The sequence below is a fragment of the Mustela nigripes genome, chromosome 12, assembly GCF_022355385.1.
Source record: "Mustela nigripes isolate SB6536 chromosome 12, MUSNIG.SB6536, whole genome shotgun sequence".
Lineage (NCBI taxonomy): Eukaryota > Metazoa > Chordata > Mammalia > Carnivora > Mustelidae > Mustela > Mustela nigripes.
Genome location: NC_081568.1, coordinates 51855867 through 51875493, shown reverse-complemented (window position 1 = coordinate 51875493; position 19627 = coordinate 51855867). Strand labels below are relative to the sequence as shown.

General features: G+C 36.5%; 1 protein-coding gene, 1 long non-coding RNA gene and 1 pseudogene across 4 annotated transcripts in view; 1 reads left to right on the top strand and 2 right to left on the bottom strand.

Moving 5' to 3' along the window:
- LOC132028389 (uncharacterized) overlaps positions 1-17735 on the top strand; it is a 26962-nt gene extending 9227 nt beyond the window's left edge. For both annotated transcript variants that reach the window (XR_009407418.1, XR_009407419.1), the window contains exon 3: positions 17651-17735. This is a non-coding gene — a long non-coding RNA (uncharacterized LOC132028389). The remainder of the gene's footprint in view (positions 1-17650) is intronic.
- Positions 9502-9616, bottom strand: LOC132028960 (U6 spliceosomal RNA; annotated as a pseudogene).
- The window catches only part of GABRG2 (gamma-aminobutyric acid type A receptor subunit gamma2), a 104945-nt gene continuing 102958 nt past the window's right edge, over positions 17641-19627 (bottom strand). For both annotated transcript variants that reach the window (XM_059417307.1, XM_059417306.1), the window contains one exon: positions 17641-19627. In XM_059417307.1, the coding sequence (XP_059273290.1) occupies positions 19352-19627 (276 nt within the window). In that variant the 3' untranslated portion in view covers positions 17641-19351.

Sequence of the window (19627 nt, the reverse complement as noted above, 5' to 3'; positions counted from 1 at the left end):
CTTGGTGAATAAATCTGCATGTCTATATAATTTTGCAATGTGCTTTTCTCACTTAGCAATATTTTATGGATTTTTAAAAATTTTTTTATATATCAATGAGCTTAGATCTGTTTCATTATTTCAGCTGCTCCATGGTAAACTATTACATGGATATACCAGGCTTATAATAATCAGTTTATTTAAGGTTGCTTTCACTTAGGTTATCATATATATATATCTGTTACATATACATATATATATATCTGTTAAAATTAGGTTATCATATATATATATGAGATATCTCATATATATATATCCAATCTTATATATATATATCATATAAATATTATATATATATATAGATAGATAAATAGATATCCAATCTTAAAAAATGCAGCAGTACATACATTATATATTATATAAAATTTTACAGGTCCTTTACAAAATTATACTATGTTGCAGTACTACAATAAATGGATCAGAATAGAGATTTCTGGAAAGATCAGATAGGTAGATAGATGGGTAGATGATAGATCACTTTATGGAAGAAGTAGCAGGCACTTTAATGTGACAAATAACTGATTAGGGAATCATTTTTGTTGGGTTAATTTTAAGCATATGAAATAACTTGCATCCTACTTTAAATCACAGGAAGTTAAATTCCAACCAGAATAATCACTTTAAAGTAAAAAGAAAAGTATAAAAGTATTATAGTAAGATATACAAATGTGGTTTTTAACTACTGTTTAGGAAAACTTTTTGAAGGAAAAGTACGTAAACAACAATTATGAATTAAAAACTTCTGTATGCTTTCATAATCATGAAGTTTAAAAAACAGTGGGCAAACTGAAAGAAGGTAAATACAACATCTGTGCATCGACAACAGAGGCTACATATGACCACCGCAAAATAAACACTTACAAATGAGTAAGACTGAAAAAGAAAACGGAAAGAATGAAAGAGGTAAAGGGTGAAAAATATACAGAGGATATGAACAGTCAGTTTACAAAAGAAATGTGAATGATCACATAGGTAAGGAGAAATACTGAACCTCATGAACATAAAGAAAAATGCAGTTTAAAGCATAGCAGCACAATTTCACACCTAGAAGATTAGAAAAAGTATTAAAAGGCTTCAAGAAATATGTATCATCAGGAATAAGAAAACCATTTTTCTCTCATATTTTTCTGGTGGGAGCCTCAACTGATGTAGCCACTTTGGAGACAAATGTTAGTAGATAGGAAAACGAAGAGTAGGAATAGGATGAACACAACCACCCAGCACTTCTTTCTGATTATATACACTGCAAGCAGATTCTTCTTTGATTTGTCTGAGTTGGAAAAAAAAATACACATCAGTTCAGAGGATTTATAGAATCCCTGAAATCTCTTCATTAATATTCTAGGCTGTCCATTAACGTCTGCACCAATGACCTCTGGTGTAGAACTTTCCTGTTTGCAAACTGACATCATGTAATTACTATCCAGTGACAAACAGAGCCCTCATAAGAGACTGAGAACAACTTAGACATCTCAGAGCTACTTGTAGAGCAAGAAATGGGGCTTTCTCTGTTAAAATTTCACCCTTGGTGGAGTTCTAGCTGAGAGGTCGATGACTGACTGCTATCCCTGGTGTTCGTGCCCCTCCAAAGTTCGTATGTTGAAACCTAATCCCAAATGTGATGGTAATTATAAGTGGGACATTTGGCTAGATCATGAGGATGGAGTCATTATGAATGGGATTAATGCCTTTATAAAGGCATTAGGTTTGTGCATGTGCATGTATGTGTGTGTTAATACCTATTCTTTAATGCCAACTAGGTCATTGTTTCTCAAATGCTTCATAAATTGGATCTTCTTCTTTTTCATACTAATTACTTAGAAGATTATAATCTTGGGCCCGATATTCAAAGATTCTGATTCTACAGATCTGGACTGGTATGTGGTAATCTGTATAATTTCGATGTATTCTGTGACCTTTTGCTATAACCATCTCCATCAGGATTTACCCTTTTGGTCTATCAGGAACATTTGGTCTATAGACCTTTTGGTCTATCAGGAACATTACAGTCTTCAGGATGGACCACCTTCACATCTCACCACATCTGCACCAATCTTTTGCTCCTTTCGTCATAATATTAAAGATGTTTTTCCTTCACCTATGGATCCCATTGCAGTTAGTCTCATTAAGAATCTGGATCATGGGGCGCCTGGGTGGCTCAGTGGGTTAAGCCTCTGCCTTCAGCTCGGGTCATGATCTCAGGGTCCTGGGATCAAGGCCTGCATCAGGCTCTCTGCTCGGCAGGGAGCCTGCTTCCCCCTCTCTCTCTCCACCTGCCTCTCTGCCTACTTAGATCTCTCTCTCTGTCAAACAAACAAACAAACAAAAAAGTCTGGATCATTAGTGATACAGTTTGTTTTCCTTGTCTTTGACTTGTTTTTTATGACTCCTTTCCAACAGTATTTAAACATGTAATATTCTCTCCCATCTTTAAAAGATAAAAACTTCTCTTCGCCTCTTTAGACCCCCTGGAGCTTTTTCTTATCTCTCTCCCTCCATTCAGAACCAAGTGTCTTAACGGAGTTGTCTGCAGTTGCTGTCTCCATTCTTTACCTTCTATTTGTGCTTTAGACAACTACAATCTGACTTCTGCCACCTCTACTCAGCTGAGACTGTTGGAGATAAAATCACCATTGACTTCTTTGCTACTAAATTCAGTGGAAACTTCCCAGTCCCAGGTTTAGGTAAACTTTGTGTGGAACTTGATCTGTTCATTACCCTCTCCTTGCACTGCACTTTATTTCAGAGGAGGTGGGTGCTGTGACACCGCACACTTCTTGCTGAGTCCTTCTGAGCCTTTTTTATTGGATTTTCCTTTTGTTTTCCTCATATTTATATCCACTTTTTTTTTTTTAAGATTTTATTTATTTATTTGACATACAGACCACAAGTGGGCAGAGAGGCAGGCAGAGACAGAGAGAGGGGGAAGCAGGCTCCCCGCTGAGCAGAGAGCCTGATGCGGGGCTCGATTCCAGGTCTCTGGGATTATGACCTGAGCTGAAGGCAGAGGCTTTAACCTACTGAGCCACCCGGGCGCCCTTATATCCACTTTTTTTTTTCTTTTTTTATTCTGAATGTCATCCCTCAGTAATCCTGTCCAGTCCCTGATCTTCATGTACAGTTTTCTAATAATGCAGACAATATTTCCAGTCTGAATCTCACTCTTTGACTCCAGTCTAAATATCTGAGTATCTATTGCAAATCACAACCTGGATGGCAATACTGCCACTAAATATAGTAATCATAATAATTGAGAAATAACCGCAAATCAGGGTCTCCATTAAACCTATCTCATGAATTATCACAGCCTTATAAAGTAGGTTTAAAATAATGTCCCTATTTAAAGATGAGCAAACTGAGGCTTAGAGTTATTTAGTAAATTATTCAACATATACAACTAGAATCCTAGAATCCAGGTGTGTTTAATTCCGAATCCCACACTGCTAATCATTTTTTTATACCATAAGGTTAAATATGCAAGAGATTCTCCACAAAATCTCAAATCCGGAAGGTCCTAACCTGAAATCTTCCATTTGGCTTACTATCACAATGATTTTCCACTTCTCCATCAATTCATACAAGCAAGAAACTGGACTTTTTGGCTTATAGAGCATCTCTAATAAATAACAAATTTTATAACTTCTGTTTTCTTAATATCTTAAAAATGTAGGAATTTCTATCTACCTCTCCTCACTGTTTACAACACAATTACCGCTCTCCTGAATCAGGCAAGTAGCTTCCTAAAGGTGTCCCTGCTTCAGGTCATGACCCCTCCAATCTATTTTTCACAAGCCAGTCTGAATGATTTTCTGAAGTCAAATCCGATCATGTCACTTCCTTGCCTACTTGAAGCCTGTCACTGCCATTCCACTGCCCTCAGGATAAACTCCTTACCAAGGCAATGCAAGGTCATTAGAGAACTAACATCTCCTTACATCTATGGCTCCTTCCAAGCAAACTACTCACTTTATTCTCAACGCCAACCCATGTAGGCTGTGCTTCATTTCAATTCTAAAGTTTTAGCAGATTTTTTTCTCCCACCTAAAAAGTATATCCTTCTTCCCCCATTCAGTGGACCCTTCACAATTCAACTTTGATGGAGCTTCCTCTTGAAAGCCTTCTCTCTCCTACCAAGATCCTACTACATTCTCCCAGAGTGCATGGTTGTTTCCTTATAGAATTCATCACACTACCTTATCATTAGTCATTTTCTTACCTGACTCTGTCACTGAACTGTACATCCCTTCAATGGTGGCATCAGGACAGTAGTTTAGTTTAGTTTTCCCCAGAAGCAGAGTCTGAGGGAAGGAATCAAGTACAAATTTTGGAGGTGATCTCTGGACACACTGGAGGCCAAGTGAAGAAGTGAGAGAGGGAAGGGAAGGTAGCCAATGAAAAGCTCAAATGCATTACCATTGTAGGTTAGTGGAGCTTAATATGCTGAGGTCCTCTGGGAGCCATTGTAAAATCTGTATCTCAGAGTTATCCCAACCTAGGAGAGAGTTTGTGTATTTACATACTTTCATAGTTGCCCTGAACGTGAAGTGGTAACACTGACTACCCCTCAATCCTAGACAACCCAGAGTGGTTAATCACCCTGACCACCGGCTCCTACCAGATACTTGTTGAAGGCATCTAAGGGAATGGCAGGTGAGTAGAGGAGAGAATATTAACTCCCTGACACTTCTAGCTTGCTGTGTAGACAACAAAATTAATTCCACTGATCCAAGAGCCCTCAATCAAAGAAGTTTAGGAGCTGGCAATTGAAAGTAGAATGATTATACACTGGATATGGGTGATGAATATGAGTCTCCATAGCAATTGCTTCAGCCTTGTTCACTGTTCTAGACTTAATGCCTCCCAGTGTCTGGCACATAGTAGGTACTCAAAAATATTTATTAAATAGGTTTATATATAAATAAGTTACATGTGTGTGTGTATGTATTTATATATATAAATTTAACAAGGAAGCAAATTTCTGTGATTTGTTTATTGTTCTGTCCTCAGTATAGAGCATTAATTCTAGCTCTTAGCAAATGATTAATGTTTTGAATGAATGAGTAATTAAGTGAGTGAAGCAGATGATCCTTAAGGTCCTCGTAAGCTGTGAGATTCTAGAATATTTAAAAAATCAATATGTACCTTCCACAGTATCTTCTTCAAACACATCACGTTATCTGTGTGAGTACTGTGGAGAGCAAAGCACACTATTTAATCATCCTTAACCAGTTCACATTAGGGAAGTGGAATGTTGGCAATGTTCTTTCATCAGCCTCATAGCGGACTGACTGTGACTAACTGAACAAGGGCCACCATGACCCAATTTTGGGGCCCTGCCACTTCAGAAATATTTAAAACACACTGTGGGATGTTGGAACATAGATTGACTGTTGCCACCTGAGCTCCAATAATGACAGAAGTATAAAGAGAATGCCAGTACCCAGAGCTATTATTCTGGTGCTTCCTGTGAGCATTTTCTGTATTAAAAAAAAAAATGGAATTGAAAGGGAGGGGTGGGTGTGGAAGAAGCTGAGTCTTCAAATAGCTTTCTGAAATGCCATCTGAAAAGGAAAGGCTTTGAGGAAAGGACTGTGGGAATGTGTTTAAACAACAGTGGAAAGTGGGTGCACTCTATTTCTGTTCTTTAGAACATTTAGCGTTTTAAAAATATTTTTTGTTTATTTGTTTTTTGTTCTGGTTTATTGTCTATGTACCACTGTCCTGTGCATTACTGGTAGGGATTTTTTAGGTAGAATTTCTTGTTCTCTAAGAAAGCTCTTTCTTACCCTGACCACATATAATGCAATCTAAAAATTCTTATTTTTATGATAGCAATTTTCTAGTTTAATAACATATCCCTTTCCTGATTATTAACTCATGTGCACAGCTAAGGATTTTAGAAAACTCAGAAGGTGATTTTATTGGCATTTTTTAAATCTATCATCTACCTATCCATCCATCATTTCATAATTATATATTCTATCTACCAAATTTGGAAGTTATCTTGAGGATTTTCTGACTTAAAATACATTACAGTACACACTAAAAATTTATTTTGGAGGCCAAGAGTTAGGATCCCAGAGAAATTGCTGGTTGTGATTTCCTTTAAATGTAGTGACTTTGTAACTTCTTCTTAAATGGGTGGCAAAGCACTTGATTCTTACTGGATAACACTTTGGGAGCTGGCTTTCAAAGCATCTGAGATCTAGGCACAGCTAGAGGGTCGAGTGACTCTGGCCAGAGGACATGGACCCATAGCTATTAGAACAGTGAATAGAGAAAACAATTTCAGGTCACATATCACAAAGGCAGTTAATTATTGTGTACCTAGTTCTCTGTCAGCAAATGTATATAGCATGCATGAGGGAAAGTAGCATTTAGAATTTCCTCATTTGGTGGTGCTTGGCTGGATCAGTCAGGATGACTCCTGTTCTCAGGGTCATGAGTTCAAATCCCACATTTGGGGTAAAGATTACTTAAAGTAATAAAGTAAAGTGGCAAAGGTTATGTATACTTACCCCAATTTTTAAAAAATTAAAACAAAAAGAATTTCATTTGGTAAGGGTTCATGATTCTCTCCCTTTTTTTTTTTTTGTTAAGATAGAATGCACATGCCTCATGCATATACACATGAGCTAGGGGGGAGTGACAAAGGGAGAAGGAAGCAGACTCCATGCCCAGTGTGAAGCCCAATGGAGCGTTGAGGCAAGACAATCTCAGGACCCTGAGATCATGCCCAGAGCCAAAATCATGAGTCAAGCACTTAACCAAGCCACACAGACATACCCGATTCTCCTAAATTAAGAAATGAAGGCTACTGTATGACTACAGATATACATATAGGTATATTTTCCACAACAATTGGATTATTCTGTTCATACATCTTATAGAATATTTTCCAACTATTAACATGTAAGTTTTTCTACTTGCAATTACATAGTTAGAACTTCTCATCACTTAAAAAATGCATTTAGTAAAGTAACGAATATAAACTTAAATAAACATAACAATTGGTCTACTGATACTCCAGAAAGTTTATCCATTCCCTTCATTTTTTTTTTAAAGGCAGTGTTTATACTTGGGATGTTATGTGAAATTCTACTCACATCTTATATAAGTTATAGAAAGTAAACCTGGAATTAATGTGGTCCAAATTTCTCCTGAGAATATTTTGAGTCTTTTCCTCTTTTCCTTGAGGTCACAATGCTGGTTAGCTGCAAATAAAACTGATTTGATTTTCTTTGAAGAGTCTTAATATTGTGCCTCTGGTTTAAAATCCAACAGTTACATTTTATTTTGATGGTATATTAATATCTATAGATATAAATGAATATAGAAAATGTATATATGTAATTATATCCCTTTAAGTAATTTTGAGTCTTTTCTAAAATAACTACATAACTGAAAAGGACATTGATCAAGTAATTTTCACAAAATGACCTATCCATGTACCCAGAATACAGAGCAGAAAATGGTATTATCTGTTCCCAGAAGAATCGTCTCCTTTCCCATCCCCATAAGAATTTTCCTTCATTACCATAGATTAGTTTGAATTCTTTTTGAATTTTATATAAGTGAAACTCAAAATATTCTCTTTTGAGTTTAGCATTTTGCTCTATATTATACATGATTATACATGTGGATTAATTCATGTTGTTATTTGTAATTGATCTGGTTGTCATAAATTATGTAGTGTAAAATATGCTGTTGTGTATATTCTACAGCTTTTTTTTACTCATTCTGTAGTTGATAGGCATTTGAGTGGTTTCAAGACATAAGCTATTAAAAAACAGTGCTCTGAGGGGTGCTTGAGTGGCTCAGTCAGTTAAGCGTCTGCTTTTGGCTTGGGTCATGAACTCAGGGTCCTGGGTTTGAGCCCCATGCAGGGCTTCTGCTCAGCAGGAAGTCTGCTTCTCCCTCTCCCACTTCCCATGCTTCTGTGTGTGCATGCTCTAATTAATAAACAAATCTTAAAAAAAAAAATAGTGCTCTGAACTAATCTCTTTAAAAAATAGAAATATACACATATATACACATATGGGTATTTTAAATAAAAATTTCACAAATCATAGTGAGTGGCATTCATTTTACAGGTTTTATTTAGAAAATTCTTCTTTGTCTCTCAACTACCTATTATGGGTGAGGACTTTTTTACACTTTAATAAAAATTGGGAGGTAAAAACTGTAGCCCCCACTTTTAAGATGTTTATAGCTTTACAATGTATACATTTTGTAAATTTGGGAAGGGTAAGGATTTTGCTACCAGATCTTTATTTCTGAATTAATGATTTTCACTTGCATAGTAAATTTCCAATTTAATACCTTTTTGGCATTATTTTATATGTGGACCATGTGCATTGGTTTGTAATGTAAAATAATTTTTTTAGCATAACTCATTGCAAGCCTGAAAGCCATAACTTTCATGGCAGTAGAAGCAATTTTTTTTTTTTTTTTGCTTTAATAAATAGTGCTAATTCCCTGCTGCCAAACTAGGGAGGTGAATAATATATTTTTGTGTTTATTCATTTTTTTTCTAGTTTTCATTTAAATTCTAGTTAGCTCACATACAGTGTAATATTAGTTTCAGGTGTACAATTTAATGAGTCAACACTTACATACAATACCTGGTGTTCATCACAACAAATTCTCTACCCATCATCCAATTAATCCATGCCATGCTCACTTCCTCTCCAGTAACCATTGTAAGAGCCTATTTAGCCAGGGTGGCTCCATCTCGGTTGGACAGCCATTTTGTTGTTTATGCAGTAAAACTTAAACTGACCCTGTACACCCCTCCCCCCTCCCCCAGGGGACTTACTTAAAGGCAAGTCCAGGAAACCAGTAAAATATGGTGGACCAGTCCCTGATAACAGAGCCCAAATACAAGGGTGGGTCAGGTCAGGTGGAGATAATAGAGCCTGAATGCAGGGATGAGTAGGCCAGGTGGAGACATCCAATCTGTGGAGCGTGCATACTGTCTCCCTAGCTTGCAAGGAGTGTGGGCCCCACCTTTTGGGTGCCTTTTGGGCACCAATTCTGACCAAGGTGATAGGCTAGGTCAAATATCTACTATAGGGTAAATTGTAATTCAATTGGCCACCCGTGTGTGACCTAGCATGACTATGCAACTTTCTCTGTGTGTTACATTCTCAGTGGCCACCTGTGTGTGGCCAGCCTCAACCACATGGCCTTTGCCCTATAAAAGTTAGTCTGTAAGGCTGGGAGAGGTGCTTTCTCTGTAACAGGCGGCCCTGACCAGTCGGTTTGATTCTCGATGCTTGGCACTGAATAAAGCTTTGCTTGACCTTCGCTTTGTATCTGTCTCGCTCCTTTGATCATGGACCCTAACAACCATCAATTTGTTCGCTGTAGTTAACATTCTGCTTCTTGGTTTGCCTCTCCCTTTCTTCCTCCAATGATTATCTATTTGGTTTCTTAAATCCCACCTACGAGAGAAATCATAAAAATATGGAACGTTTAACAAATTTGTGTGTAATTCTTGCATAGGGACCATGCTAATCTGCTAATCTTCTCTGTATCACTCCAGTTTTAATATATGTGCTGCCAAAGTGAGCACCAGAAGTCAATAATTTAATATAAAACATCTTTCAGAGCACTTTAAGATTCTCTACTGTTTAGTTGCTAGGTAATGTCACTGTGCTTAAAAACCAACACATGTTCAAAAGAAATGCATGTTGGCTAGGTAACTTCATATAAATGACAGAAATGACAATTTTGAAAGAAAAACTGATTTACTACTCTACTAGGTACTAATAAAGATTCTCTCCTTAACCAAACTTTAGTCCAGCTTCTCTGAGACCTTTATCTCAAATAGGCTGAAGTTTTGGACTTGTGTATTCATCTTTGCAGTGCCCAGTTTCAAAAGAATCCTGTTGAGTCAGTCTAGCAAAAAATTTCTCTAAGCCTTGATGTGTTCTTTTTGTAATTTTCCATCCACTGTGCCTCCTGTACTCCATGGCCATAAATTCCCACTTGTCCTTGTATTTATGGTTGAACCCAATCTTTTCCCCCACTGCACAGCCCCCACTGCAATAGTCTCTCTTGAGTAGATTTTCACAATGTTGTTAACAAGTGTCCTGAATAATTATATTCTAGTGGGGATTTTTAAATGAAAAATGTATTATTCTGGGGAAACCCAATGATCTACCACTTTCTAGTCTTACTTCCCGTCTATATGTTATAAATACAAATAGATATAGACAGAAAGGATACAAATACAGTTGAAATGTTTTTAACACAAGTTGGTCCTGTTCACATCCACTTATACACAGATTTTTTTGATACAGTTCTGTAAATATTGTCTTATGATTTTTAAAATAACATTTTTCTAGCTTTACAGTAAAAATACAATATAAAATATGTATGCCTAATGTATTAATGCTTACATTATCTGTAAGACTTATTCAACGTTAGTAGGTTGTTGGTAGTTAAATTCTGAGGGGGTCCAAAGTTATATGTTTATTTTTATCTGCACAGAGAGTCAGTACCTAAACCCCTGAATTTTCAGTAGTCAACTATATATTAAAATTAATGAAAGAAACTAGCTTAAGTCCTCCTCCCCATATATATATATATATGGGGATTTTTTATTAGCTCTTTCCTTTTACATTAATAATTCTCAACACTTACTGAATTTCAAATATAAAGCGGTTTTGTTTGTTTGTTTGGCAATGCAGTATAAACTCTGTAAAGACAAAGCCTTAACAATAGTTTTCACCATGGTATCTCCAAAGCACAGTGCAGTGCTTGGCGGATGGCAAGTACTCAACATATGTATTGAGTAGAAGCATGTCTGCATTACTTTACAAAGGCATCAAGTGTTTGGGGGGATAAAAGTAAAAGATTGAAAGAGTAGAGACAGAGTCAATAGAGGCTTAAAAGAGGAAAAGAACTAAATTTAAGTACGAAATTTAATGGCACTGCTATACAGCAAGGTTCAAATCTAGCCTTCACAAGGGCTCAGTTCCTTCTCATTTTCAAGAGAGTCAGAGCACTGTTCACTAAGGAAGTCATATCGTAGTCTTGTACCCTGTGGACACTGGGTTCAGAGAGTCTATAAATTGATCCATTTTCCATGTGGTTTGATTTGTAGTCACTTGAAGTTAAATTTTACCCAATAAAGTCTCACTTGTCCCTATAGTCATTTTATTTACAGAAATAGGACTCTGGGTTTGCTAATTTTAGCTTCAATCCAATATAGAATTGTACCCTTGGGGTACCCCTAACTCAGAAGCCATGTCTCTTTTTAAAGTGAGCAATAGCAATTGAGAAATATTGCCTCAAAAGGTCCACATTTTGTTAAAATAGCTTTAGGCTGCTTTCCCCTATAAATCACTTACTGACTTGGACATTTGCCATCGGGCTCACCAGAGGGCCATGGCTATTAGCCGACATTAACTCCCCAAAAGTAGTTTCCTGAAGGACACTTCCTTAACTGTTATAAAGTCAACTGGAAAGTTGTTCATGGTGAACAGAATACACAATGTAAAACACATCAGTTTTTAGTACTCCAATGTGATTCCCTTTAGAGTCAACTTCTCTTTCATGGATTAGGTATCAATTGAAAAGACCTAAATTTAACCTTTATAATCAGAGTTTTGATTACTGTGATGCAAACAAAGAGGCTTTGTCATGCACTACATGCATTAATTTTTGGAGATTTGCTGGATAACTTCTTTTTCTCTAGACCTGTTCTCTACCCTTCCTTATCGTGAGGTATATCCCAATATATATTAGCCAGAGAGAGGCTAATCTCTCTAAGCCACACTGTCTGGGTTTCCTGCCTTTTTGTTTCCATTTAGCTTGACCAGTGGGATGCTGTAGGTAGGAGAGGAGAGAATTCTGGATGTTTGTTCCCACCCTCCCTCCCTGCCTGGTCACTGTTCGGCAGTGGCTGTATCATCTATCTAAAATCACATCTCCTACAAAATTAAAAAAAAAAAAAAAATAAAATAAAATAAAATAAAATCACATCTCCTGTTGGGCGCTTCTATTCTATGGCATTTTCTATGTTCCAATACTCCTTCCTCTTGCACTTTCAAGACTAAAGTGGCAGAATAATGACACCCCAAAGATGTTTATGTTCTAATCCCTGGAACTTGTGAATATGATGCCTTACTTCAAAGGACTTTGAAGTACATCAAAGAACTTTGATGATGTGATTAGGTTTAGAGTCTGGAGACGAGAAGATATCCTGGATTATATAGGTGGGCCCGGTGTAGTCACAATATCCTCATAAGTGGGAGGGCAGGAGGTCAGAACTAGAGGAATGATGCAGGAAGCAGAGGTTGGAGTGATTTAATCGCTGACTTTGAAGGTGGGAAGGGGCCACTGGCCAAGGAATGAAGGAAGCTTTTAGAACCTGGAAAAAGCAGAGAACAGATTCTCCCTTAAAGTCTCCAAAAGAAACTTAGCCCAGAGAAAATCTTTAGTTTAGCCAGTGAGACTACTGACTTTGAGGTATGGTCATGAATTTGTGTTGTTCTAAATAACTGAATTTGTGGTTATTTGGTACAGTGGCAATAGGAAACTAAAGCAGATAAAAATAGTTTTTCCATGGTACTACACACTCCTTTCATTGATGAACCTTAATATTGCCTGCATCTTTGTGAATAACCCCTTCATTAATTTTTCTTCATTTATTCCCTTTGAGTGTACCATCTATTTGTGCCAAGACTCTATTAAATGCATTTATTTTATGTAGTAAACCACTTCTAGAGAGTTATTCTATTTAAATAGTAGGAGATATACATGGTGCCTGAGGTAAATAGAGATATTAATTGTATCATTATTTGTAACAATAAAAATAAGAGATAATGTAAATTTTTAAAATAGGAACTGGCTAAATAAATTATGGTACAGCTGTATGATATAACAGAATGCCAGAAAATGTTTGTTACATATGTACATACATAAATGTATGACTGTGTGAAAATACCAGGCTATATATGAAACAGATCTGTATCTATTACCTATATCCGTATCATGTTTATACCTCTATTATCTATCTATCTCACTATATAAAGAAAAAGATAAAGATGCTTTTAATGGTTAACTCTTGCTAGTAAAAAAAGGGTATTTTTTTGCAGTTTTTCATATTTTCAGAATTTCTAAAAAATTTTCATTAGTGTTCAGAAAGTTTTAAAGCAGTAATGGGTCCTCCTCACATATGGTGGAATGCTTTGTATTACGAGAAAATCTTTTTAGTTTTCACCCAATTCGAATAACAATTTCTTCTGCCTGTAACTATGTAGTACAGTTCCATTATAGTTACTTTTATTCTTATCTGATTCCCCTATCATACTATGGGCATTTTGAAGCAGAGAATGCCTTAAAATTTATTTCTTCCTATACTCACAATCCCTTTGGCGAGGCTCTTGATATGTGTTTACTGAAAACTTTATATCAAATTGATTTTATAGATGCTTAATCAAAACTTTTTTGATGAGGACCCATAAAAAAAATAAAAGTAACAGAAAAAAACTAAAAGGCAAATTTATATGGCAGGGAGATATAAGATAAACAGCCTGAGTTGAGATGCAAATGGTGCTGAATTATTTGTATTAGATTCTTGTCACAGAATTTTTCATATAAAATTTGTTTACTAAGAGGATTGAATAAACGTAAGTAGTTAGCTGAGCTGAACATTACGATTAGGCTACTCAACAATCCCATTAAGTACTACAAGAAATAAAATAGCCTATCACACTTTAGTAGGATTGGAAAGGCTTCATGGACTAGGTAGAATTTTTAATTAGCAACTGTTCATTGTATGAACAGAGAAAGGCATTCTAGTATTATGGCACTATTTTGGAAAAGACTCAAGGAGGAAATAGCCAAATGAATCAAGACAACTGTGTGGAGAAATGACACAGTTTAAGAGAGTCTGAATGTTAGATAGTATCAATAACATTAGCAGAGTAATAGAATTAAGATGAGTTGGGAGGGAACAAAATTGGAATAGTCAGGGAAACCCTGAGATGTGAGAGACCTGGGTGGCACAGTCAGTTAACCATTAGACTCTTGGTTTTGGCTTAGGTAGTGATTCCAGGCTTATGAGATTGAGTCCTGCTTAGGGCTCTGCTCTCAGTACAGAGTCTACTTAAGATTCCTTCTCCCTCTCCCACTGCCCCTCCCTATCAAGTTATCTCTCTCTCTAAAATAAATAAATAAATCTTTAAAAAGAAAGAAAGAAAGAAAGAAAAGAATCCCCAGATGTGACTTGAATTTTCTATCCCTGGCCCAATGACATTTTTTTTTCTTTTTTATGGCAAGGGCCCTCAATTATGAATGGAAGTCCTCCTGTTCATTTCATTAAGGATCTTATAAATTTAGCTACAAAATAACTTATTACCTTAATTATGTTGCAAATACATACTATATTAAAATGTAACTATATAGCTATTGATAATGTCACTTAGTTTATTTAGCAGCCCAATTAAGCATTTCCATATTTTTCTTGCATTTCCATATTTTTCAACAAAAATTATTTTTTAGTTTTTAAAAGATATCTACATGCATATCTTTATATGTATCATCTATGGCAATTTAAATGATACTGTTCCAATTGGAAATAGTTACTCACCAATACTTGCCTCTGTAATTTTCTTTATGTACATGAAACAAGCATGGTATATCAGTAAAGATATCAGTATATCTGTATATCTTTACTGATACTATAAAGATAAAGTGACGCCTGGGTGACAGTCACTTAAACATCTGCCTTAGGCTCAAGTCATGATCCCAGGGTTCTGGGTTCAAGCCCCATGTTGGGCTCTTCTCAGCAGAAAGTCTGCTTCTCTCTCCCCCTCTGCCTGCCCCCCCGCCCCGTTTGTGCTCTCCCTCCCTCTCTGTCAAATAAATAAATAGATGAGATCTTTAAAAATATATTTATTGTTTATTATTTATTCCCAGGAAGTGGGAATATACAGTAATTCACTTCATAAATGATAATTATTATTCTTTTTAAAAAATATTATTTATTTATTTGTCAGACAGAGAGAACACAAGTGGGGATAGCACTGGGCAGAGGAAGAAGGCGGCTCCCCTGCTGAGCAGGGAGCCCGATGCAGGACTCAATGCCAGGACCCTGGGGTTATGACCTGAGCCAAAGGCAGATGCTTAACTGACTGAGCACCCAGGTGTCCTGATAATCGTTATTCTTAAACAAGGTAAATTATGACCCTGTGACTTTTCTTTTCTGACCTTTCATATATGTGCTAAGGAAAATTATTAATACCCACTCCTTCTTTGGTATTAACACAGTTACTCCTTATAATAAAACTGTGAGTTATAAACCATTATTATTCCCATTCTCAGGTATAATACGTCTTGACAGGGCCTGGATTTGAACCTAGGTAAACCGGAACAAGAACCTCTTCTTTGACATTTTGTTATACAAATGAGGGAAAACCTTTATTTATATCCCAAATATGGCATTAGAAAATTACAAGTGAATTTATAATTGGTCTATGATTTGGTCAGAACAAGTAATAATAAATCCTACCACTTTCTTGGTATAGTAGAAATAATGAGCGTGTAGAGACTAGTCATGGGAAACCCTTTTGTTGTCTATTATCTCAAACCCCAAGGGGCAAAGGCCAACTCTGGGTCTGGAATTTTTCAACTGGAGATCTCTTTTTTCAAACAGAATTCTAAAAGCAGTAGGTAACACTGACTATGGATTGATCATTACTTTAGGTAGAGAATAAAAGAAATGCAAAATTTATAATCTCTTTTGCTGGGTATCCAAATTTCTGTCTCCTTGCGATAAAAGAAAGTGAGGACAAGATCAAAGAAAGAAAGCATCTTCTAGTTTGGCAGATCCTAAAACATTAACAGAAAAAGTATTCCAGAATTTTACTTCCAAACCCTGGAACACTGTAAGACCCAACAGAAAAAGCAACGGTCCGATGCCTCTCCCAGGTGTGCCATCAACTTGCTTTGTGACCTTTGGGCAATTTAACCAGCACTAAAAAATACAGCAGAGCTTTTGGTCTAGGTCATTCTCCCTTTCTCCTACACATTTGACAAAAATTCATAGTGACAAGGCATAGAGATAGCAATTTTTGACATAATCCCCAGAGACCGCATCATTTGGTTAATTTAATTTGACCTTCATCACAGACAAAAATTGTTGCTACTAGTCAGAATAATATTGAGACTTAAAAAGGGGGACCAAGGCCATACAATGAATATGCACTCAGCTAAAAAGATAAGGGCAATGGGTTAGACAGAAGTCAAAACCTAAGTGAAAGCTATTTTTTTTTTAACATGTCTAGAAGGTGAGAAAGAGATGTTTAAATTGGATGCAGGCAGCCATGAAGAGCCAAGAGAATGACAGGCAGAGGAAGGTTAGGGCAGCTGTGCTTGTAAAGGATTACGGTACTTTCTTTTGAGAATTTCAAAGGACTTCAATAAAATAGGATACCGTCTCTGGAGCATGTCTCCCTATGTTTTTAAGTTTAGGTGGTACAGAGAAAGGTTCTTTTTGGCTCCCAACTAGGGCCTTAAAAGTAACTAATATGTAAGATTTCCTCACAAGAGGGTCTCAGATCTTCAACCTATAGTTTAATGGAATATTTGCAATACAAATACTCCTTAAAATGAAACCTCATGCTGTGGAATCACATTAAGACATATATGAGTATTGCTGGATTTTTTTGAAGGAAAGCTGATCTGTTGGAGGTGGGAGGATCATGGCAGCAGAATATCACTAGAAGTGAAGGAAGACATTTCTGACCACTTGCTGAGTGCCACTACATGGGGTGGCATAATTATACCTTTTAGCTGGTAAAATGGAGGCTTATAAAGGATGAATTGACAATAGTCAAACAACAGGTAAATGGTAGAGTTGGAGTCCCCATTATTTCTGACACTAGTGTCCATGTTCTTAACCACACCACAAATTTTGGGGTTTGAGCTTTACTTACTTGGTGACATTTCTTCCTTCTATTTCCATTCCATACCCCAAATATATTTCTTAATTTCTTCGAAGTGAGGACTGCATAATACAATCATACTGCTTACAAATAAAGCTCACATAAAGGGAGGGCAGCACTGAGGAATGCTACAAGAAAGAGTCGTCACAATCTTTACAACAAACAAGTCCAGCCAGACCACTGACATGCCACCATCAAATAGAATGCAGCATTTTTATTGTAAAAGTCCACATATTAGGTAATTCCCTTTGTGAAAAGGTTTTTCAAATACATAGATGGGGAGCAGCTAATAATCAAGAATTAGATTACATATAATATATATTCATATTGCCAGTACTATGCACACATTGGAAAGCTAGCTTTTTTTGAGTGTCCCCATTACAGAATACATTTCAAGTTGACAGTAATGTGTTTCTTACCATTGAAAATTTGCCAACAACTCTCCCAGAGTCAACATTAAATGTTAACAATTCAAAACATGAAAAAATTAATCCTATTTACATGTGTTTGAGGTTATATACTAGAGCACTGATATATCAAAGGTTTGTAAAATTGGCAGCTAAATGTGTTTCAAGATTCATCCAGATGACTCAATGAGGACCTTACATAGTTTTATAACAAAGCCACTCTTTCTTTTCTACTCTTTTTAGATTACCTATCTAGTTAATACTGGCTGTGATTGAGTTCTAACTTAGGGAAATGATTGCCATAAGAAAGAACCGACGAAGGGTGCTGTTTTAGAAAAAATCAAGATTCAGGATGAGTACATGGAGGTGGAGCTCAACTCATCGTGTTGGAAGTCTGGGACAACCACTTCATGTGATTATCACATAGTTGAATGAGGCCACAGTCATAGGATCAACCTCCATGTAAGTCGCTTATTCTTTCAATTTTTAAAAATTAATCTTCAGTACTCTTTTAACAGAGCATAGAATACAAACATTCTGAACACCAGTCAGGTAGGAATCCTGCTCTTGCCTATCATGTCTCCAAGTGGAATTGTGGATGGATCAGTCTCCAAACCTGGAAAAATATATATAAACCCTAAATAATGCCTTAGTAGGCCCATTTCTGTGCATAAACATAGAACTTCAGTGTTGTTTTAAAAGAAGTATGGACTTTGGTTATTTTTGTTAATTATCATAAATTTATTTTAGGCCGAGATCTTTGGATCCTTCTGTTAATTTTCACAAGACCAGATAACATTTGACAATGCTTATGTGAAAAGATGAATCACTGGTTCTCGCTGGCTCAAAGAGATTCACAGGAGCATATGAAGCCAGTTCGCTTCAAACCATATCTGTTGAGCACCAACTACGTGCCAGGCACTATATAAGGTGCTGAGGATCCAAAGAGGAAATGACAAGGATTCTGCCCACAAGGCACTCACAATCACTAGAAGCAGATCTTGAGATGGAGAATAAATTCCGTTATAATCTATCAGTCATCCTAAAAGGAAGAAAAAATAGCTGCAAGCACATACAATTACTTTATACTCTATGAAATTGGGCATAGTTAGAGGTGGCAAATGTCAATTATTCAGTCTATATTTTACTTAAAGTGTTTTAATATGTCCTACATGGAAAAAAATAAGCTCTTCGCATCTTCATGCATGAGGGAGAAGATAGAGAAAATTCCTCCCTCCAATTCCAAACCCGAACCCTTGTAATTACATTCATGATTCTTTTATAGCCCAAAGACACAGAATAAAAGACAATGCTTTATGATGTTAACTTCATTCCATTTATTTTGGCTCTAAAGAGATGCATGCATTAAACTTGAAGCAGTCTACGTTACTGAAATATTTACATCATTGTACATGTGAGGTGGAGGAAATTTTCTTCCTATCTTGAGATAGAGGTGTAATAGATTTCTAGTCTAGACTCATATTTAAAGTGACTTGTGGTTTTTCTCCAATGAGGGAGATATCCTACTGGGACCAAATTTACTACAACCTGCCCCCAAATGAACATAGGGTACAGTTTTGGACCTTTTGCATTTAATTGTATCTTGAATTGATTAAGGACACCACCACTGCAAGTAGTCATGGCTTCCACGATTTCAATCATTGTAGCTGAAAAATATCTTGTTGGGTTTCAGTGTTCTTGCTCTAATTTCACTTTGCCTTGCAGGTTTGAAACACAGCAAACATTAAAGTTCAAATTACACTTACCACAGGAGAGTTGGGCGCAAACAATATGACATCAACACAGTTTAGCAGGTTAGAACAAAGAAACAAATTCAAATTATCATAAACCACACAGGGGATTCTTTAAGTGGACTTAGAAAGGACATCTTCTCTCCATGAGATTTAGTGAATAAGACCCACATCAATAAAACCCATACCTCTTTCACAGGTAAAGGTAGGAAACCCAATAAACCAGATTGAATAAGCAGAAGGCAGTGGGGAAGAAGATCCGTGCATATGAGTCCATTTTGGCGATACGAATGTGTATCCTCCCGTGTCTCCAAGCTCCTGTTCGGCAATCTTCAAAACAGCAGAAGAAACTGGCACAGTCCTTGCCATCCAGACACTCATACCCATATTCTTCATCTCTCTCTTGAAGGTGAGTGGCATTGTTCATTTGAATGGTTGCTGATCTTGGACGGATATCAATGGTAGGTGC